The 24,198-nt window shown below is 41.3% G+C and overlaps 1 protein-coding gene across 2 annotated transcripts; it reads left to right on the plus strand.

The window, feature by feature from the left end:
- Positions 228-5,639, plus strand: LOC110430908. Of its 2 annotated transcripts, none has more exons than XM_021449112.1 (5): positions 228-384; positions 475-583; positions 796-977; positions 1,513-4,903; positions 5,158-5,639. In XM_021449112.1, exons 3-4 carry the CDS (start codon positions 966-968, stop codon positions 4,120-4,122), a joined length of 2,622 nt encoding a protein of 873 aa, XP_021304787.1. In that variant the 5' UTR covers positions 228-384; positions 475-583; positions 796-965; the 3' UTR covers positions 4,123-4,903; positions 5,158-5,639. The 2 variants fall into 2 exon arrangements, with proteins under 2 accessions (XP_021304787.1, XP_021304788.1); XM_021449113.1 differs by having other exon boundaries at positions 497-583.

The raw sequence follows: 24,198 nt of genomic DNA on the forward strand, positions 1-24,198 counted from the left end.
ACTATTGGCGATGCTCTTACATCTGATCCTTGGCCCTTCGAACTGACAGACAAAGCTATTTCAATAGCTTTTTATTTTACCTCAACCTCTTTGTGATTGTTATTAAGCTTGGTGAAAAAGCAAGTGATAGTGATGGTGGCATGGGTGCAAGCAAAGAATCTGAATAGAGTGATATGATTATGCTTTGCCAAAAAGCAAATAAAGCAAACAGAGGAAGCAAGGAATGAAAACACACCGTAATGCAAACGCTGCACCTGCACTCATTCTAGTGTCGCTTCTTCTACTGTACACGCCAACCCATTTGTAAGCATGGCATAACTAATTCCAGATAGGCACTCGGCATATATGCTCCGTCCCAGAGCCTGTTTTCTCGTCGTGATCCGGGTAATTTACTAATAAATTCTGTCTTCTTCTCCATTGCAAGTTCATGTATACATCCTTGGTTAATTAAACTTATTACATGTTTTCACTAAGTTTTGAACGCAAGGGAGATCAGGATTATAAAGGAATGCACATGCTGTTCTCCTTCTCCATCTTGAACTAGTACTTTGCATATCGTCCGGGATTGACGTGAGGGATCAAGGTTAGTTTACTACTGATTTCTGTCTGCTTGTCCAATGCAAGTTCATCTATATATATCCAGGACTGCTTACTTTGTATGTGTACTACTACTAGCTAGTATCACGCAGAGATTTGTTGATTACATTTGCAACTTCAACTAGGGTCAAAGTATGTATGTACTTTACTGGCATCTATATAATGCATACGTATCGCTTGCATATACTGTATGTGCAGGAGATATCGATGTGCTGGAGGCGAAGTCTGGAGGAGGAAATCTAGTGTGTTTCAATGCATACATTTCGTTCTGTCGTCAAAATCTAGAGCTGCTGATTCACATGGAGCTCCTGCCTGGTCTAGCTTGTAGAGCTAGTTAGCTCAAGAAGCAGGCGACAGACGAATTCATCATGCCAACAGAGGTAAATCAATCAGTTTTGCACGGATTAAATTCCTCTGTTTTTTAGCATAATTAGTTTTTGTACAGGACATGTCCAAAAATAAATTTTGTTGGTTTTAGTTTCTCATGTGACAAATATCAACAGGTATATTTATATCTTGTTTCTGAAAAGGTTTTAACTGCAACACGAAGTTTGAAAAGAGTTTTGCTTTCATCAGCTGCACTGCAAAATTAAACACACATATACACTATTATACATTTCAAATTATAAGACATACTTTTTCTACAATCTTGATTCAGGATGGAAACATTTATATTGTTTGAAATAGTGTCATAGTCGTTTTATAAGACTATGTCTTTCTCTTTTTCACTTGATCCAAGTTTGAAGTTTCTGTAATTTTGGGCTGTGTACATCATCGGATGTAGAGGCCGGATTGCTAAAAAAATAACACATTACACATCCGGCCCCTTACCCCTTATAAGTAAACATACAGAACAGTATATACGTCATTCATACAGAACAATTTAATAATTAGTATAGTAATTATATATTGCAGACGATCACACTCGGAGCAGATACCATAGATGGCGCAGCAGAGCAGATCATTCGTCTTTTGGAGAGCGCGGAGAATCGAAGAGATGTAATATACTTCCATGGCTGGTGGGTTGGGTCTGGAGCGTCTGCCATACTCAAAGCTGTCGTCAGAAAGCTAAGATCATCAACTGGGACAGCAAGGGACATGGGAAAGATCATCCATGTCGATTGCTCACAGTGGCAGAGCAAGAGAGCCCTACAGAAGGCGATTGCAGAGGAGCTTGAGCTGCCACCGCAGGTAATGGCACTCTTTGACCAGCATGATGAGGAAGATGATTTTGACGGGGTGGAGCAGAGTGCTAGAGAGGTGATTCCTTATGTCAAGGTAGCTATCATGAATGAACTTATAGCCCGCAGATTTCTTGTGGTTTTGCACAATGGGAGTGGCAGCTACATCGATCTGTGGGAGGTCGGTGTCCCTGTAATGGGACAATTGAGCAAGAGGGTATTGTGGACATCCCGAGGAAGGTTCTGGCATCATGCCCAAGATGGGCATGCAGAGGGTTTGCAGTTAGTTAAATTGGAGTCAGCTACTAAATGGAGCGATGCAGCTATCTTTGTTTTTCCAACACAGCAGTCTGATGATGTTACTGAGACGCAAGTCTTTAGGCACGCTCTATATGCAGAGGCCGAGGAGGTTGCTAAGTACACAGGTGTACCTGAACCTGACATGAGCCCCAAGATTGTCATTGAATGCATTTTGTATATGGCAATGAGTGCCAATGTCAACATCAACTGGAAGTCCCATGCATCCAACTATTGGGTATGTGATGGGATCATACAGGATGGCATTATTGATGGTGGCGGTCCGGCATGGGAGATCAGCGATGCTTTGCAGAGGAACATGAGCCTGGATCTTTGTAGTAGTTGTATTTGGAAAATCTGGAATGTCCTGAGTGCTGAACGACAGAGGTTTACCAACCGTTGGGTTTCATTTACTAACAGAAGTTTACTAAAGGAAGTCCAACTAACATCTCAGGCAACATCCTTCTTCTGGACAGGTGGTGCACGACTAGGACTAGAAGCTTGCTTGCTTGAACATTCTAATAGGAGCAGTTTGCGTGTGATACATCTCTCCCATTGTGCCTTCAGTTTTTCATCTCCTCCCTTCCAAAGTTGCAGCAACCTAAGATTCCTCCTACTTGACCACTGCAAAGATAAGGACAATGCACAGGATGATGATGAAGAAAATGATAACTGCCATCATCATAGCCACCACAGCCGAGAAAACAGTGGAGGAGCATGGTTTCGGAATTTATGGGTGCTGGAGCTAAGTCACACAGATTGGTACTGGCTGCTGTCAAAAGCCATGCTTGATCTTATGTCTGATCTCAGGGAGCTGAATGTGAAAGGAGTCGGCAATCGGAGCATGAGCCACCTACATCGTTGCAGTGGTGCCGGAAGCAACAACAGCCGCTGCAATCTGCTCAAGCTTCGAGTGGTAGCTGAAGCTGAACCATCTAAGGACGATGAGCACCATGGTGCTGGCGGTGATACAATCCAACAAGTATCTCCATCATTCCCAGACCTCTCAAGTTGGCACAACCTCAAGACAGTCGCCCTTGATGGTTGCGGTGATCTTGAGATAATCGGCTCAGATGCCTTGCCCCTGTCACTAGAGATATTCAGCCTCACCGGCAATGACACCACTAAGATAAAGAGCATCTCCTTCCGGGGATGCGCTCATCTGAAGAGCTTGTTGTTGAGAGGATTGTTTTGCAGCCTCGAGGAGCTAGACATGTCTGGTACAGCAATTAAAATGCTTGACCTTAGTGCAGCACAAGTCGAGGGCCTCAAGCGACTCTTTTTGTTGGGATGTGAGAAGCTCCATGCAATACTATGGTCACGGAAGAAGGAAGACAGGAAATTTCTGGAAGTGCTACGCATTGACACCAGCAGCAGCACCCTTGCAGCATGGGATAGGAAAGATAAATCACACAAGCAAGAGGAGGCTACTAGTAGTAGTAGTGATAGCACAAGTACTACTGTAGTAGGGTCACCAGCAGCAGGAGGCAGAGCAGCACTATGGGTATGTGGCAACAACGACCGAGCGCTCACAAGATTGGATTGGTATATATCCCTAAGGGACCCAAGGATTTTTGCTTCACTTTTGAACCTCAGATATGACAAGTTATCGCTTGTCGAGATTTCATCTGCTACTGATCACAAAGGTACCACCAAACAAGGAGGCAACAGTGGTAGTGACAGACAGCAAGTGCGAGCTGCTGGTTCTAACTTGTACTATGATGACGATGACATCATTTCCATGATCTTTGGTAGCAACTCATCTCAATCTGGTGGTGGTGCCAGCATCAGCAATGGAGAGATGAGGAACATGTGGATATGGCCTTGCCCACCTATTCCTGAGACGCCTGATGATTGGCCCCGCTGCTACATTAGCATACAAGACGAGAAACATGCTGTGCAGGGTACTACTACAAGACAGTTACCAACAAGCGCTATAACTCTACCAAATTTTGTGAATGAGGATGCTCGGACCCTACACTTGCACGATAGCTTGTCTATCACTAGTCTCCCTGGCCCTGCACCTGCTATAATGCACGAGTTTTGAACTGGTATTAACTGCAATGGTGCCGACTCGAGAGATGCCCCAACTTAGAAGGTGTTGTTTTCACTCCACCTTATATTGGCCAAACGGACGATGGAATATTAAGAGATGCAATAGATGTGTTTCGAAACCTGCTGACATTCTGGGCATCCCAACTCATGAAGGCCCGCTACATCTGGGACTGGAGCAAATCTGTATTTTTTCTTGTGGGAAGCAATTCCTTTGAGCGCCTTACGTTCTTACACTTGGATTACTGCCCAAGGCTGGTTCATGTACTCCCTTTGTACCGATCAAAATCTTGCCAAAGATTGGAAACCCTTGAGATCGTCTGTTGCGGTAACCTCATGGAGATCTTCCCATCGGATGAGCATTCATCAGGGTCGCAGTCGCAGCAAGAACAACCCAGAGAATTCCCAAGCCTGAAGCACATCCACCTTTATGAGCTGCCCAAGCTGCAGCGCATTTGTGGGCGCAGGATGTTGACGCCCAATCTCGAGATTGTGAAGATCAGGGGATGTTGGAGCCTCAAGCGCCTACCTTCTGTTCGTCAGCCTGCTCTACCACTTGCTGTTCGTCATCAGCAGCCTGCTATGGATTATGAGCGTGAATTGCTGCATCCACGGATGCGCACTACTCTCGTCAATCACCCAACAGTGGACTGCGAGAAGGACTGGTGGGAGAGCCTTGAGTGGGACGGGGAAGCGGCCGGCCACCACCCATCCCACTACAAGCTCACACATTCAGCGTACTGGAACAAGACCCAGCTCAGAACCTCCGTACTCAGGTAACTAATTAACTGTTTGATGGTTAAGTTTAACAGGCCCCCTGCTTCTCAATTCCTGTCTTGCTTGCTTAATTGCTTTGAATTATTGTTTGACATGACCCCACCAATGCTACTGCTACTGCTAGTGCTAGCTTTATTTATTTCTCGATCAACATTTTTGTTAACAACCCTAGCTAGCTAAGTACAGATGTGTGTATATATGTAATACTTTTCACAGATAGATATATCACGCCCGTGTTCCTTCCTTCCTGCAGGTAGAGGTAGCTGTCCTTTCCATGGAATGCTAATTCGCCACAGCCCACAGAACAAGATCGTGAAGCTTGCATTGCATTGGATTGCTCTGCTTCCTTTGAGTCTTGAGCTCTGTAAGTTTATATTACTTTATTTGCTTGTGTGTTTGTGTGTGTGTGTGTGGAGGAGGCAGTGCGGCACTGGTGAGATGATGAATATATATAAATACAAATAAATAAACAAGGAGAGGAGACCGTTAGTCAGTCGTCAGCATCAGAAGCTAGAGCGGATGGATCATCAAGCAGTGGATCTGTGGATGTAAGATATACAGCTTTGCTCAAGAATCATCCTCTTGCATGCACGCAGAGTCTCGTTGATGCTGGCCTGGTGCTGTGCTCCGGTATGTGTGGTGTGCTCTTGTGTGTGTGTCTGTACATGTGAGATTTAATTTGCCAGCTACCAATTTGATTCACTGCTACACCTATATATATATATGAAAACAATGATGAGTATTGCTTTTACTGTTTGTGACATTGGATCATATCTATGGATCGCACGGTTTGTAGAGTTATAGAATATATCAGTTGCTAAATGTAATGCTAGTATATTAGTATGCCTGCCTGTGTTTTTCGCTCGATCTCTCTTCAAGACATGGAAACAGACGAGTGAAACTAAATAGCTAGGGGTATCAGACCCCTTCCTGTTGCCTGCTTGGGCTCCTCGGCACAGCAAGTTTCTTGATCAGGTGCTGCCTGCCACCAATCACAGACGCCCGCCACTTGTGTGTGTTAGAGATCACGGCCCTTGAGACATTCTGGTATGAACTACGACGGTGCCGACTTGAGAGATTTCCCAACTTTGAAGGCGCTATTTTCACCCGACTTTTACCAAGGGATAATGGGTGTAACATTTTCCAACACCTAGAGACATTCTGGCCATCCAAACCCATGATGTCCTTGTTGTAAGGAAAATGGACCCCATGGACCATTCAACGTGATGCAAAGCGGACTTGGACTGAGGTGGGCAATGAACCGGATAATCAATATGTAACAAGAGTGACCAGGAGGGGGCAAGCCGCTCCATGCGTGCCAGCTATGGTGCAGGATCCTCCGGCCCGGTAGCTGACTGCTGGTGTATTGACATCTCCAATGGTGGGGTAGCTGCCTATCCTATGACCATTGGCGTGGCCAATGTTGATCCTACATGTGCAAGCTATGCTGCTCGTGGTGTTGGTGGAGCTGTAGCTGAACCGGTGATCAGCTGCTCTTCCAGTGGTGGGAAGAGCGTTGTCATCGGAACCTATGGAGATAGAGGGGACATCCAACAGTAGGGTGTTGAAGACCGCCAAGACGATGCTCGGCTCATTGGAAGATTGCGGTTCCTCCATCTTATGTTGAAGGTAGGATCTACTAGCAGTGATCATGACGTGTTTTGTTTCAGCAGCGAGCTCCTAAATTGTAGCCTCGCGGTTGAGCTTGGCCTATATGTCCAAGATGTTTGCTCCATGGATCTGCGCTCGTTCAATGTCGTGGAGGCGGGTGTTGAGGTCGATGGTCTGCTGGTGCATCTCGTCAAGTTTGACACTGTGGTTGGAGGAGAACTCCTAGAACAACTGCTTCATGGTGATGGTGGTGGAGGCCATGGGTGCCCGAAAGATCAAGTTAATCTCCGGGTACCAGTGTAACAGGTGTGACCGAGAGGGTCACCGGTGGCAGTGTGGGAGGCGACAGCTAGGGTTTGGGGTGGTGGCGCTAGGGCAGAGGGCAGCAGGGTTAGAGCACAGGGAAGGGAGAGGGCGGCGCACAAGAGGAGAAGATGAGGAGGAGGAGGCGCACATAGAGAGAGAGAGAGGAGGGATAAGCCTTTTGGTTGTTTCTTTCTTTATTGCAATGTTTACATCCTCCTAGTATTTATAGTCTCAACAAGACTTGACCCCTAAGCAATCTTAGGAGATCCTTATAGGATTTGGATTTTCATTTTCTAACAAACTCAAACTCGATTCCTTAACTAACCGACTCTTTCCAAATCTACTAAGACTCAACTAAGGCAAATTGATATTGATGACGTCAGCGATGGCGGTGGCTACGGTGCACGTGCGCCCCCTCTCCTTGGCGCGTGACCCATTAGGCATGGGGTCGGGAGCGCCCGATGTCTCTCTTGGGCTGTCGCTGACCCGTTTATTCTGCCATAGGGAGTAGTCCGCGTTGAGCATGTGACATAATACCTCATACAAGACTTTATAGGAGCTTTGATGAAGACCTAAAAGAGAAGCTAAAAGTCCAAGACACATAAAGAAGAGGAAACCTGGAAGAATTAACATAGAAGATGGTGCGAAGAAAGAGGTAGGGCAGCTTTTGGCGTACCTCATAGTGGGGATCATCCCCTTCAGCAGTTGGACCGCTGACGGTGTAGCGGGCATTGGATGAAGTGTCTGCACTAGTGGGATGTAAGGTCCACCAATTGGACCACCAGAGCTAGGTAATGACAGGTGCATTTCCTTGGAGCAAACAACTATTGGTGGCGCAAAGTAGGCGTTAGGGCATCTCACGGTGCAACAGCCGAGTGCACCAGTTGGACCGCTAAGGTGAAGACATCGATAGGTAGGACTAGAGGAGCAGGTGATTGTTGGCTGGCACAGTGGACCATTGATGGTGCTCATGGTCAACTCGCCCCACTCCTAAGTGCGGCCGGAGAACAAAGTCGACACAGTGGCTCGCGGTGGCGCCATGGTTGGCCTCGCCAGAGTTCATGGTACGTAACGACTTTAGAGACCGCCATTCAACACGGGAGAAGGACAGGGAGGTAGAGGAGAAGGAGGCGAGCTCACCGAGGCCTTCAGTACGGTTGGAGAGGGAGTCGAGACGACGGACAACGGCTCTAAGCACGATGGATCCAGAGGCTTTGGTGGCGGTTCCATAGGCTCGATGGGTGCAGGATTGGAGCAAGAGCAACAGGGGAGCACGTTAGGCTTTGGCCACCTTTTATGGAGCCCTTGGGCGCAAGGGACGCTCCCCCTACTAGGGGTCGTGGGCGTGGGTAGCGGTTTTGCCACAACAGCGTGCAACACGGAGCGACCGGAGGAGGGCAACAGTGCCGACAGGTGGGCCCCCGCTACAAGAGATAGAGGGAGTAGGGGGCACAGTAGTGGTTATGGCCGCGGTTTGGGCCGGCCCAAGAAAAAGAAAGGGGGAGGTGAGTGGGCCACAGAAGTGGGCCGCGTAGGCTAAAACCAAGTAAGAGAGGGGGGGGGGGAGATTTCCCTCTTCTTTTTCAAATCTATTTTCAAAAGCATTTTCCAAATTGAATTTTGAATCTCTTTTGACTTTCAAATTTAAAACCAGACATCACAAAAATAAAATGCATCAGCATGTAAGCCTCAACATGTTTCTAACATTTATATTTGTTTTTGCTTTTTATAAAAAATATTATTTTCCTATATTTGAATGATCACAAAAAAAATGCAAATTTAAATCATTTTTTACTAATTTAAAAAGATGCAAATTTTTAAGGTGTTACGTGGCTGAGTCCTGATATTCTGACTGACCAACAAGTGGAAGATGAAGGATATATAGGTCACTATTATGCCCTGGCTGGCACGTACGTACGTACGACTACTAACACTACTAACTTCTGACCCTTATACCACGCTTTTATGTTGCAACGGCAAGGTTTCATTGCAACAAGGATTGTTATCACAACAATTTTCACTTTGGGTTGCGATAGATTGGTTTTTTGCCATGAATATTGTTTTGTGGCCATAAGTATGGAATTCGTTGTAAAAAGTTAGTGTTATCGCAACAAATTATTTAATGGTCGCAATAAGTGATTAATGTTGCCACGATTTTGATTTGCGTTGCTGGCAAGTTTATTTTCGTTGCAATACTAAGGTAATATCGCAACTATTTATTGGATTGTTGCAATGGCCCATCTATATCGCCACAAATATATTTCGTTGTATATAATAGTCGCTTGCGTTGCAAAAATTGGTACATATAGCAATGAAAAAAATAGTTCGTCGCAATCAATAAGGTTGCAACTATTATTTGTTTTGTTGTATGTAGCAGTTTCATTCATTGCAAAAAGTTTATAATATAGCAACAAAAAAAATACATCGTTGCAATACCTAAACCTTTTCACTTTCATGGTTGCATAATTTTTTTTCAAAAAAAAGACAACTCTGAGACCTCTCGCACGTGGAAGCAAGCTCCTTCCACTAGGCTGGGTCTGCGTTTGTTTTGAAAATAGCGAAAGTATTGCATATAAATTAACATTTATAAGTTATATTGGAAAAAGATTCAATCTAATCTCACAGCTTACGTGGATGTTGCGGCCTGTAACTCCTGCCGTGGCTCCTTCTCTCCCGTGGCCTTCTTCCCCCCGGCGTTGTCTCTTTGTGAAGAACATGGTGGAGGCCCCCTGATCCCTACAGCTAGCACTAGCAGCCAGCGTGGTCACGGCATCCGAAGCCTCAATCGTCGCGGCGCCCCTTCCTTACGGCAGTAATCGTCATAGCATTTGAATTCCCTGCAGCGACTACAGCATATTGGTGCCCTAGATCCTTCCTGATCATCGACAAGATAAGGAGAGGGAGCACCGGCCAGTCCTTCATCGGCGTGCAAGAGGGGACGTTGCGTTGAACCAATTTCTCGCACCCTTCATCGTCCACAAGAGAGACGATCAGCAGACGGCTAGGGATCATCGACGTGAACAAGAGAATCACGTATGCTTGAATTATTGCTCAGTTTTTTTGTCTACATATTACTGTTAATTTTGGTACTTGACTAGATCAAATTACTCACTATTATTGATAATCCATACAAATTATTGCAAAGTGTTATTCAGATGCATTGGCTAATCCATATATTTTTTAAAATTTGTCTAGTTCAGTGCAAAACCATTATATTCTTAGCCAATGGTACTCTGTTTATGCTGAGGTCTAGCTGTTTTATTTTTGGCTTGGTCTAGCAGGATTGATTAGTTATTATGACATAATTTGTAATACTCCAATCTGAGTTTTGGTTCATCACATTTATTTTAAGGAGGTAATAATCATTTGTTTCCATTAAGTATCGTTCTAAGCATGGATGGAGAAAACAGCAAAACACGCTAGGTAGCTGTTATCACAATGGACTGTGCCAAGCTTCTGAACATTGCTCTAGATATACTAGTATATAAAGTTTGATAAAAATACCTTCCGGATGCATTAATGTTATTAAATTATAGTAAAATTAAAGGCAAATTGATAGATTTTTTATTTTCTTTCTTTGATACATAAAGGTTATAACAATGTTATGATCCCTTTAATTTAACATGCTACAGGAAATCCTTGTGATATTTCAAAGATACAGTAAATGGCACATGATGTTGATCACAGCTGGATGTTGTTGCCTCGGTCATCAGATGAGTGGCAAGCAGGTCTCGACAAATTTATTGATACTATTTTTGAAGGCACCTATGCATCAGAAACTGCACCATGTCCATGTTCACGGTGTCGTGGAGTCGTGTACAAAAGGAAATCTGAGGTTCAAATGGACTTGCTAACTAAAGGGTTTGATGAGAACTTTGTCAAAGAGAAAGGCAACACTGGTATATTTTTTAATGATAATAGGGATCTCAATATAGGCCCACCAGATGATGCATCATCAACAAACAATATGTTGTCCGTATTAATTAGGGGTGCAACCAGTGGTAATATCAATGAAGAGCCTTGTGAGAGTGCAAAGAAATTTTTTGAATTATTGAAAGATGCGCAACAAGAGTTGTGGCCAGGCTCAAAGCTTACCAAGGTATCGTTCTTGGTCAAGCTCTTTCAGCTTAAGTGCATGGGTGGATGGAGTAAGGAGAACACAGAGCAAACACTTAGTCTATGGAGAGATACACTCCCCCCAGGACATTGTATCCCAGACACTATCAATAAAGCACAAAAGATTATCCGCGATCTTGGTCTCACGTACATTAAGATCGATGCTTGTGTGAATGACTGCGTGTTATTTCGTGGGTTGCTAGCTGATATGGACATGTGTCCAACATGTGGTGAGAGTAGGTGGAAGAAGGACGACACAATTCTAATGAGATTGGTGAGTCTAGCGAAAGTGGTGGAGCAAGGAAGCGCACTCCTTGCAAAGTTCTAAGGTATTTTCCACTTACTCCTCGATTACAAAGATTATACATGTCCAAGGAAACATCATCATTGATGCGGTGGCATAAGGAAGAATTGGTTAGTGATGGGAAAATGCGGCATCCAGCAGACTCATTGGCGTGCAAGCACGTGAATGACACATATAAGTGGTTGCAAGCTTTCTGGACTTAAAACTCATGACCTACACGTAATCTTGCAAAAACTTTTGCCTTTAGTGGTGCGCAACATATTGCCTAAAGATGTGGTGACCCCACTGATGGAGCTAAGTAGGTTCTTTAACTCACTGTGTTCAAAGGAGTTGGAGTTTTCAGAAAATGAAAAATTGACCACTTCGATTAGGGAGACCCTTTGTCGGCTAGAGATGATTTTTCCACCATCTTTTTTTGATATTATGATGCACTTACCAGTTCATCTTGCTGATGAAGCTAGACTTGGGGGGCCGGTTTGTTATAGATGGATGTATCCAGTTGAGAGGTACCTTCGTACTCTTAAAGGATATGTGAAGAACAAAGCGCACCCTGAAGGTTCAATTGCAGAGGGGTATATATCGGAGGAGTGCCTCACATTTTGCTCTCGTTTTTTTTAAAAATATTAGTACCAAGCTGAACCGTCCAGAGCGTCATGAAAGCGCCGCTGCTAGTGAACCACCATGTGGGCTAAGTGTATTTGAGAGTCTTGACTACAGTAGGAAAGGTAGTACTCTCGAGAAAATTTCTCATATTGAAATGCATAGGATGAGGCATTACATATTAACCAATTGTGACGAGGTCACTCCATGGATAAAGTAAGCTGTATTTATTTTTTTTATGGTGGTCATGAATGTTTAAAATTTATACGTAACTAATGAATGTATTTTTAATTGTTGTGGATAGAGAGCATATGGATGAGCTGAAGAAAATTAGCTCAAGGCATGTTTATAAAAGACACAAGGAGGAGTTTGTATCATGGTTTGAGCGTAAAGTGAGTGGTCTATAATATATTTATCCATATTTTATTTATTTCTATAGTTTTCACATGCTTGTTGTAAATTTATTAGTCTATAATAATATATTTATTAATATTTTAATTGTTCAATTTACAAAGATGATCGACTTTGTTGATTTATTAGTCCCTAATATATTTTAAATTGACTAAATGCAGATCAGCACATTGCGTGCACAGGGGAAAATAGATGACATGATTTATTATCTATCTCGCGGTCCAGACCCTCTGGCTCGTGTTTTTAATAGGTGTTTGATAAATGGCTTCCTTTTTCGGGTCTCTTCCATAGAAAACTGTTTAACTACTCAAAATAGTGGTGTATTTGTGAAGGGCGATGCAAATACAGGAAACATGGGCTGGTATGGCGTGTTGAAGAAAATCATTTGCCTTGATTTTCATGGTGACAGGGAAGTCATGTTATTCCAGTGTGTATGGTTTGATGTCCCAGCAGCAAGTAGTAGCAGATCGAGAGGGTATAATAAGGATAAATATGGAGTCATCGATATTGATATCACTCAGTTTAGGTATTCAGATGAACCTTACATACTGAGCACACAAGCAGAGCAAGTCTTTTATGCAAGAAACATGAAGAAACCAGGTTGGTGCACTGTCCTTAGAGTGCAGCCTAGAAATCTCTTTGCCATGCCTGAAGCAGAAGACACTGACAATATGGGCGAGCTTGATCTAGACTCAGTTGTTGTAGGAGTGGAAGATATGAATGTTCAACAACAAAATGAAGATGTGGAGTAGGTCTGGCCTTGATGGGGCTACTGTTGATGCTTCTGTTATTGAGCATGCTGTTGCAACAGCCATGCCTGAACCTGAGCACGATGATCTATTTGATGAAGACGAAGACCCAGACGACACTTACATTAATGACGGAGTCCTCCCTGCATTTAGTACTCTGGGAGAAGATTCTGATGATGATTTTTTTGTCTAAATTTTCTCATGTAAGAAGTGAGGCAATTGTGAACTTGTGCACATTTATTTCACATTTTTGAAGACATGTTTCCAGGATACAATCAACTTTTGCTATATAACACTTATGCAGACATGTATTGCTGCAAAACTACGCTATATGCTTCAGGATTTTTTATTACAATATAAATATGCTGTGAAATAATATTTGTTTGCGCCAAATGCCTTGGCCAATTAGCATTTATAATACTCCATAAAACAAACAACCACAGCAACAAACTACAGATCTTGAGACAAAACCAGGTAATATATTAAATATTTTACTAAATAATAAATTATTTTGTACATCTGTACATAGACGAGATAGGAATTTCAGTGCAATTGTGTACAGTGGTTGGCTAATTATAAAGTTCACTAAAATAAAATACATACACACTATTTATAAAAAAATTGGTCTCAGGAGAAAACTATTGTTCTTGGTCCTTCAATCATCTGGACCCAGCTATCTATCAAAACATATTATGTACTTGTCCACCAAGACCCAGCTATCTCGAGGAGCACTCTTATCAGGTTTTCTTCACGCCATGAAGCACATCAACTGCTGTAGATGCCATCACTCAGGTCGAAGTCCAAGCGTTCCATCAGGTCACCCCACTCCTCCTCGGGATCCTTTCTTGTCATGCCACCATTAGCTCCAATTGGGACAATCCAACCTGCAGTTTATATAGAATTTTACCATTTGTTATCATGAGGCAGAATTCTAATCTTTATGCCATAATTAGCAGACAGTAGGTTGAACTGGTCATTTCCCTTTTGCTATCATCAGAGTGAAAAATCTAATTTTTATGCCATATAACGACCACACAGCAAGTTAAATTGGCTCAGATTAGATAACAGCAAGTTGAATGTACAACATTGCCATTCTACACCATTATAACCAAAAGCAAAGTCGATTCTTCTAGCAACAACTTTAACATCTTATTCTGTGATTCTTCCACTATCATTTATCAGCACCCTCGAAGCACCAAATGAACAACTGAATTCCATATAAGCATCGTATTATTATTTTCAATCTAACTCTTCAAAATGGCAAATAGTCAATTTTCTCAAAATAGTAAACTTCCCAAGTGGGTGGTAATTGAGACAAGTACTATCTGGAGCTGGACGGTGATTATCTAACTGCATCGCCCTTGTCTATGCAATCAGCCTTTTATTTTCACCTTGCAGTCTTCAGCTACAAAACACCTTGAAATTATGCCACACAAAATCATACCATGTGTGAGAGATACAAAACTGCATCTCATGGTCAAGTTTCACCCTGAAAAAAGCATTTTCTTAGTACCATCTCACCAGCATCTATCTAACTGCAAAAAAAAATATCTAACTGAACCAGTAAAGGCAAATAAAACCCACCCAATAAGAACTCACAACTTTTCTTAGTACCATCTCACCTGCATCTCATGGCCCTTCAGTTATTTTTTATACTGAACATCTCAAATCCAAAGTGATCATGCATCTTCAGTGTTGCTCCATGTAGCATTCACCACAAACTTGTCTTTGTTGTTCGGTCTGCAGAGATCACACATGTAAGATCAGACACTCAAGGGGATCGGGTGTGTACCGTAATGTCGACACATATATAGTATAGCTTCTAAAATTTTATTTTGACTAAATTGGAAATAGTTGAGTAATTCAACATCAAAAGGGCTTAAAGACTATCAACAAGTCGCTCAATGTCACCTAGATCAGGAAAGCCTCATGCCTTCATCGTCAGACTTGTAGCATCTAGACATATATGAAAAGGATGCAAATATAGTGTACAAATTTCTCAAATTAGAAGAGATAATACAACTACTTGGCTGGCAAGAGACGCAATTCATCAAACATATGAAAAGCAAAAACTATGATGGCACAGACATACTATGCATGGGACCTGGCATCACCAATCACCATAACTATAGCAATAGCAATCGATTAGGTGCTGATCCATGGGTAGCAGACTGGCATCACTTTATGCTATGTTAACATAATCAATAATTAATCGACACGATTGCCAAAGCATGCAAATATATATTTATCACACATTCACACACCAGATTAGAACTTGGATGGAGCGGTGATACTTGCCTGTCCAGTCCAGTCCCGTCGCTGTGACATTTGAGCATTATTTGCGGCAGGATGGAGCCATTGTAGCCAGGTTTTTCGACCAATCAAAGCATGGAAAATCTTGCTGCTAGAGCAACAATCGCCAAATTCCTAATCAGATCAGGACCAAATGAATACTTGATAGGGGATATGAAAACCTAATCTGAGTCCGGCCATCCTAGAAAACCAACTCACCAGATTCCTTTTCTCGGGGAAGTAATCCATCTCGGGCTTCAGCTTGGGCGCCGCCTTGACGTGCTTTCCCCACCACCGAGTTGCAAGCTTCGTCGTCGCTGCCTTCGGCTTGGTCGAAGCACTGGCGGCGCCCTCCGTCGGTTGCCTGCTCGCGAGTAATGAATTTAGGTTTTGGGCCGGCCCGTTAACAAAGTGTGTTGCTTGTTCCACTTCTGTTGCCAAACGTTGTTCGTTTAGCACCACCTCGCCAATTTGGAGAGGTGAAACTCAGCTTAAAAGCTGAAGCTGACAAACCGCATTGAACTTCTCATCTTATTTGTGACTTTAAATTCGTTACACTTCTTGGTCTTGCTTAGGCTGGCGGCTCTTCTGGACTCCCCGTTGGGTTGAGCCCTGGATTAGCCGCGCCGGTCCTTAGCTTTGCCCACTGAAGTGCCAACTTTTTTAGTTTTCTAATTTTATGCTAATTGTTACAAATTTATTTTAAAAAAACATATTTCAACCATGTCCAACGAGTGCCAACTTTTTTGTTTTCTAATTTTATGCTAATTGTTACAAGTGTAAATTAATTTTTAAAAAACATATTTCAATCATGTCCAACGAGTAACTAAATATCATATTCCAAATTTTTTCTAGTTCCATTCTAATCATTCATACTGACTTTATTTTTTTTAAAAAAAACACATCTCAATCATCTCAAACTAGTAAATAAGTATCAAATTCCTTTCATTTTCTAATTCTATGCTAATCATTCCAACTGAAATTATTTTTTAAAACATATTTGTATCCTATCCAACTAGTAACTACGAATTAGGCCCCATTCGGTTTGGCGTGGCTGTCCGTCACATCAAATGTTTGGACACATGCATGGAGCACTAAATATAGACTATTTACGAAACTAAAAACATGGTTAGAGAGTAATTTGTGAGACCAATCTTTTGAGGCTAATTAGTCCATGATTGGACACTAATTGCCTAATAAGACAAAAATGTTATAGTACCTTTAAACTTTACCACTCAAACCAAACACCCCCTTATATTATATTTAGTGGCATATCGTTTTGCATATCTTCCTATGTCAATGATGTTGTACCGAGCGTGCCACGTCACGTAGATATGTGATCCGCTCCTTCCAAGTGCTATTTCTTATGCCATTGAGTTAGGGCTGGATATCAAGCCAACTCGGCTCGTTAGTAGCTCGGCTCTTTATAGCTCGGCTCGTTATGGCTCGACTCGTTATAGCTTGTTATACAAATGAGCTGGCTTGAGCTGGCTCATGATAAAACGAGCTAGCTCATTATAAAACAAGCTGGCTCATTATAAAACGAGTCGAGTTCGAGACGAGCTATTAACGAGCAAGTTGAGCGAGCTAGCGAGTTACGAGTTTTTTATCCAGCCTTACATTGAGTGCCTAGCTCATCGTCTCTAACTCAGTAGGCCATGTCGATTAGTTATTGACAAACTTATTTCTAAATTAAATTAGTTCTTTATATTTTTTCACCTGGAACCCTCCATTTTTTCCTATTATTGACTAACTCAATTCTGAATTAGATTAGATCACGGAGACGGAGACACTTGAAGTACCTAACAAATTAACTCGTACTCTTACGTGGGCGGGGTTTGGCGGGTGGGGGCGCAGATTTTTTTTTGCCGTAAATTTTTTTCTGAGCGGAGGCGGGACGGCAGACGCCAAAACCATGTTCCAAACCGCACCCGGCAACATCGCCAAATTGACCGTGCATATTCTCTCCCACTCCCCTAATCAGATCGCGATCCATCTCCCAGGACCGCGTGAGGGCCATGGCGCCGCCGCCGACGCCACCTTCGTCCAGGATGCCCCCAGCATCTTCTCCATCGAGGACGCCACCGGCAACACCTTCAGGCAGGACGACGCTTCGTCGACAGGACATCAGTGCCAGCACAGACTCCACCGCCTTGGGTAGCCATCGCCATCGATATACTGAGGCCACCCTCGAAGTAGAAGATGATCTTGGGTTCTCTTCTCCATATGTCCCCAGGTACATTGATTATTTAGTTTAGGTTTTTTATTCATGTTTTCTGATATTGAATGGATCTGGAACTTTCTGGTTCATAGTTTTCATCAGATTGCAATATGTTTTTCTTGTGCTGTTGTCAAATTGCTCAAATTGATCAACATGCTAGAAAAGGAAATTTTTACTTGGAGACACGTGTCTCTAGAAACCTAAACCAAAACCTGGTCACAGATGAGATTCCTTTAAATTGTTGCCTTCAAATTGAGAGCAAACAGAGCCAGGATTGGCAACAAAACGTCACTGAAAAAAGAAACATGCTGCTCTAAGATACTAAATATTACAGGAGAAGTTCTCATCTGAGGTCCCAAGATTTAGTTGTAAACAAATCAGAACTTGAGTGATATTGTACTATATAAAATTGTATCCAAACATGTATGATTCTAATGGCATAATTTCGCAAGTTCAGTTAGTCAAACCAAATGTATTGATAGATTATATATTATTTCTTCTGTGGAGGCTTTGATTTGTATCTATGGTATTATTACACAAGCAATCATTGATTCTCGCAGATGGTAGTTCCTAGCTTGTCTATAGAATTGCTTCGGCTTTGATTTTTTATTTTCCTATCGTAAATTTCCCCTTTGATTTGTTTATTACAACAAGTTTATGTGTGCTGATAGGAAACCTTTTGTCTTAGGCTCTTCAATAAGCAGCAACATGTGACTGCTCAACTATATGCCTCTGCTGTACAGTTAACATACTCTGTTGCGGTAGTATTAGCACTTTAGTATTATCCATTACCAATCTTTTGACCAATTTCAGCATGACTATTGACACATTTTTTAAAAGACATCATGATATTTACAAGAAAAAAAGAAAGAAAAGATAAATCAGGATCACAAACTACTGTAAAGACTATAACCAGTTACTACTTACTAGGAAGTAGCTATTCTTTTCCTTACGCATTGCAAATTAAGACTTCGACTTTATCATCACTGCATCTACAGTTAAGTCAAATTCAATGAAGATCTAGCTATTCAATCATCCAATGTGTTAGAACATAGGTTTAATATTTTTTTCATAAAACAAATTTCTGATTTACTGGTTCTATCTCAACTAGATGGTCTACTATGACATTATCATCATCTATTACTACTACTGCCTCGAGTAAAAAAGTTCAAGGCATTTACATGCTCGCTATTTGTTTTGCTTGTCTGAAATTACAGAAAGTAAACCCATCTGTTTTGATTTAGGAATACAAAGTTTGAGATCATTTTCTATGCATAAATATCAATGTTTAACTACAGAAAAATGTATGGATATAATTAACCTTTTTCTACATCACACATTCAATTTCTCATGTTGCATGTGCCTGCTCTATAATGGGATTACGGAAACCATCTAAAATAGAATCCAGAATTCAATGATATTTAGTTCAATTACTTATGTATATGTAATACTTTGCCTTTTTTATTCTTGTTTATTTACCAACCATTAACCTATTGATGCAGTGGCACGGGCGAATTATGGACTCTTTATGTTCAATGCAAGAATGGACTTCCAGATCAGGATTATGTAATGTTCAAAATGGAAAAGCCTCATATAAAATTGTCAACCTTGACATCTCTCAAGGACCAGCTTGGGTATAATGCCCGTGACTTCTTGTACTACAAGAAGCGTTGTGGAAGAGATGTTGCAAGTCTTCAGCCCGTCGATTTTGTCAGACAAGCAGATATTATGCTACAAGACAATGAGAGTGAGAAGGAAATCAGATTAGTACTCTCAAAGGAACAAGAGACAACACAACAAGTCAGCATAACACCCCTCAAGCGACAAAGGCAGCAGCTGGAAGAAAATGAGCATCCGTTCATGGATGATCCTTTTGATGCATACAAGGACTGGCTAAAGAAGCTACGACCAGAACAATCCAACAGTATATCACCTATGTTTTCCTATATGTTTTTGTATTGAGCCGAACCTTAGCACTTTTGTATAAACTACACCTCATCTTACAATTTTTGTTACTAACAGATTTGAAGGATGACACTAGGGAACAAGCAGTCAACACATACAAGGAATTTTTAAGGATGAAAGGGGACATTCCACAAATTAGTAATTTTTCTTCTTCAACCAATGTTGTTTAGTACTATTTTTTTAAAAAAAACTAAACCTTTTAACCTTGTGTGCAGTGGCATTTGTCGAGCAATGTGACACTGTCGTAGATGAAGACGATGAAAGCAACGGAAGCAATGCAACACCACCCTCAAATAGGCCGAGCCATGCAAGGAAGGCAAGGGACGAGGGAAATGGTTTGTGATAATGCATGTACTTTAAATTTGGGTTTACATATCTTAATTGAGAACTACTATAGCTCAAGACTGTTATTGTCTGTTCTGCAAGGACATAGCTCCAATGAACACAAGAAAAGAGATCGTGGCACTGTTAAAGGATTAACAGTAGGCAACAAGAGAGTTAAGGAACACATTCGCAGGCTCCCAATCGAATTTTCAGAAAGTCGTGGAGGACCCATTGGACCAAATACTCGTGCATTTGTTGATGAGGTCGTTATATATACAAGGCAATGGGCCCCACTAATTGGAGTAAATAGTTGGAAGGATATAAAGGAAGAAGTCAAACTAGAAATTGCAGAAGAGATACTGGTATGATGCGTACTATTTTTTATTAAGGAACATTGATGTTGCTCTTTTACTGTTTGAGTAAGAACTGATAATAGCTTTAGTGGGCTTCCTTTATTGAATCAGTGAGGTTATTATGACTAAATCAATATGGTTGCACATGATAGCATATCATGACTAAATTGTAGAAATGTGTGTGCCTCTGTTCTGTCCAAAAAATTGTGATGTTGACACGGACATGAATTTTTTTAGTACAAACCATTATAACGTTAGCACGAGCATTGTACTAGTTCTGTTAAAACATTTCATTGCTTTCTAATTGTAAACAGCTTAGGTGGAACTTCGTCAACATTGATGAGGTGGATAAAAGAAAAGAGAAAATATGGAAAATTGCCAAGGAACGGTATAGAGGATGGAGATCTGATCTGAGTGCCACATACAGGGCTTATAATAGTTATGGTGAGAGGATACGAAATAAACCCGAAGAAATACACCTTTTTGAGTGGCACTACTTGCAGTTGTATTTTGGATCTGAAAAATTCAAGGTCAGTTCTTGTAAAATCTACTTTGTCAAACAAAATTGATGGGCCAAAGTTACATTGTTACATACCACTTGCTCTCATTCTTCAGAAACTTAGCAGCCAGAACTCCTCCAACCGTCAGCAGCAAAGAACCAAGCATGTGATGGGTTCAAAGAACTTCTCACAATGTAGCTTTGAGTTGGTAATCATTAGATACACTAATCTAGTCCTCCCCTTGTATGATGCAATACTTGTGTGCTAAACTTTTTGGCATACTAGAGAGACCAAGAAACTGGAGAAGAGCCAAGTGATCTTCTACTTTGGAGGACCACTCACACAAAACATGGCGCATGGTCAAATCCTGTATCAGCTTCAGTATACGTAAGTAAATGTTATGTCAGCCTTTTTTATAGCTGCTGGTGTCAAGAAACTCTTTACAGGTTCTATTATTTATTTTAGGAAAATGCAACCATGAAAATTGGTGAGATTGGATTAGAACCTGATAGACCAGCGCTTACAACTATTGAAGAGAACATGATTTTTCAGTCATGCTACAAAGAAACAACACAAATCAAATCATCCAAATTACATGGGCATGGATATTTGGCTACATATCGAACTCGCAAAGAACTTATGAAAGAGAACTTTGAAGTACATGCACGTGCTCAAGCTGCAGCTAGGGAGAAGAGCATTGCTTTAGAAGCGGAGGTTGACAAGCTCAAAGAACATATTGCACAAGAAGCTGCAGAAAGGGAAAGGGAGAAAGAAGAAAATAGGAGGAGGATGCAAGAGGAGCTTGAAAATGCGAAGATAAACTTAAGAGAAGAAATGAAGCAAGAATTTCTTAATATGCTAGCGCAGCACAAAGAAGGAGCTATGGTTATGGTATTAGAATAATTTTTATCATTTGTACTGTTGATAGTCTTATATATGATTGTGATACCTAATATTTCACTCCCAATATTTGTATGTGTAGAGTACCCCACAAAACAATGCTAGTATGCAAGTTGCACCAACCATACAAGAGGAAGATGAGACCGGTGGACATGAAAATGAAAATGAAGATGGGTTACAGGAGGTAATGACATTATTTCACTATGTTCCATATATCTTGAGCTATGTACCATGAGCTATAGCTAAAATAGATCAAACAACTTGATGTTTGTAGACTCAGCCTGGAAGCGTTGTCACCATACAAAAAGGAACACCAACACCTGCTCGCTCCACTAGAAGTGCTGCACCTCCAAACAAAGCTCTTTTCAGCGAAAACACTACAAATGTGACTGCATCGAAGACATATATCACTTCACAGCAACTGATGAATAGAACAAGAAATAATCCCAAAAGGAGAAAGGTAACAACCAGCTAATTGAGACCTAAATTCTTGCATGATATAATGAAGTGTGGCCTTCCTTGTTGAACTAGGAAATGTAGAAAATACACTAAAAATGCTTGCTGAAAACTGCAGCTTGTGCAGGTTTGATTGGGTGAACTGTTCCAAGTAGTAATCTACCTTTTCTGTGATACTTGATGATACAAAAGTTGTACAGGGTTTAGAGATGTTTGTCATAATGAAAAGTCATGTTTTTAGAACCAGAGAATTCAGAGTTATGAATTTTGAAAGAAGCCGGTCAGGTTTTGACCTTGGTCTGGACAGCAGGTCATGCTTGTGTTTTTTTATCATGATAACTACAGAATCTTATTTAACAAATAATTACAAAGATGTAGAGAATTTCATGGGCTTTCTATATTGTTAAAGAATATAATTTTCCGTTGTCCACAACTCAAGTTATGATTTTTCTAATCAACTAAACTGCTGCTGCCTTACAAATTCAGAGAAGGCAGCTGCTACTGTAACAATTGCATCCTTTAAAAATTGCCTTTATGTACTAAGGATTAGAACCGTTTTATATCATATCTTTACATTTGTGTAAGAATTAGTAAACTTAATATTATTCTAATATCTGAATTATATTTTTTGGCAGTAGATGGACAAGGTTTCAGTGGGAGACTCATAATCAAGCAAGGATGTAGCCGAGGAGATGATATGTTGGGTTGCTAGGAATTTCTCAAGTGTTGCATAGATGTTAGGAAGTTTGTAAAAAGTTGTCAAATAATAAGTTCATTGTACACTGGTTTATGATTTTAGCTACTATTTCATGGGTTTGGCAACATATGGAATAATTAATTATAATTAATGTATGCGAGTGCAGTTGCTTTTGATATGGTTTATTGATTTGCGGTGATGATTTATTAAACCAAAATTAAATGTTACTAGCATTGTAATAAAAGGTATGCCTACGACCCATGATGTGTGACAATATGTTGTATGGCAACAGACTTATTTACGTTGCAAATAATACTAATGCCATGATATGGCTATTGTTGCAATAACAATTAATCTTCCACAACGAATAAAATTGTGTGGCAAATTCTACTGTTGCAACGGCACCAAGGTCGTGGTAATAATGAACGATATATCACAATGATTAAAATAGCGTGGCAAGTGATACTGTTGCAACGGTAACATGGTCATGGCAATAATGAATGGTATCTTGCAACGGATACATTTGTGTGGCAAATGATACTATTGCCATGCAAAGATAAGTGTGGCAACAAGTATACTCTCTCACAATGATTACATTTGCGTGGCAAATGCTTTACTTGCCACGACAGAATGGTCGTGGCAACAACACCTTAGGCAACAAAATTCTAACGTGGCAACAAAAATCTATTGCCACACTCTGCTCGTTGTATTTAACACCTCTCACTACAAAGACAAATGTGGCAAGTGCTCATGTTGCTACGCCAATGAATGTTGTGATAATGTCTTATTGCAATGCTTGGCAATGTTGCAAGAAAAGCTAACTCTTGCAATGCCAAACTAGCAATGGTTGCAAGTTCTTTTTGCAACGTGACTTGTTGCAACCATTGCCAACGAATGTCATTTCATGGTATGAACTACCTTTTGCAACAAAATTGGGTCTATTGCAATGTTTTCTCATCGTTGTGCAAGGGTTAGAAGTTTGTAGTGTAATGCAGTGTGGAATCGGAAATCGCCAAACCAGACGAGAGAAGGAAGAAGTACGTGTGGAATTCCATGCGTGACAAGGACGTCGATGCATGGTTCCATCCATTCTGAGGCATGCATATATGGATCGATGCAGTGCAACAAGATAGGATCGGAGGAGTATTATTCCACAGAGAGTCCACATGCATAATCCGTTGTCACTCATCCATATATATATATATATATATATATATATATATATATATATATATATATATATATATATATATATATATGTGCGCGCGCGCGCGCGCGCATGCATGTGATGTCCAGGCCGGGTCGACGTCGTCAAAGCTGGAAGCCTTGGCACTTGGCAGCAGGCGTGGATCGGAGCACTGTACGTAGACGAAGTCAAATTTGACCAGCTCCAACTAGTAGAGTCTCACTTGGCTGCTGCCTGCCGGAGCCAGTACGGTTATACGTATAGCTAGGCTAGGCTGCTACGAAAATTGATATATCTTGCCAC

This window comes from Sorghum bicolor, chromosome 10, assembly GCF_000003195.3.
Source record: "Sorghum bicolor cultivar BTx623 chromosome 10, Sorghum_bicolor_NCBIv3, whole genome shotgun sequence".
Lineage (NCBI taxonomy): Eukaryota > Viridiplantae > Streptophyta > Magnoliopsida > Poales > Poaceae > Sorghum > Sorghum bicolor.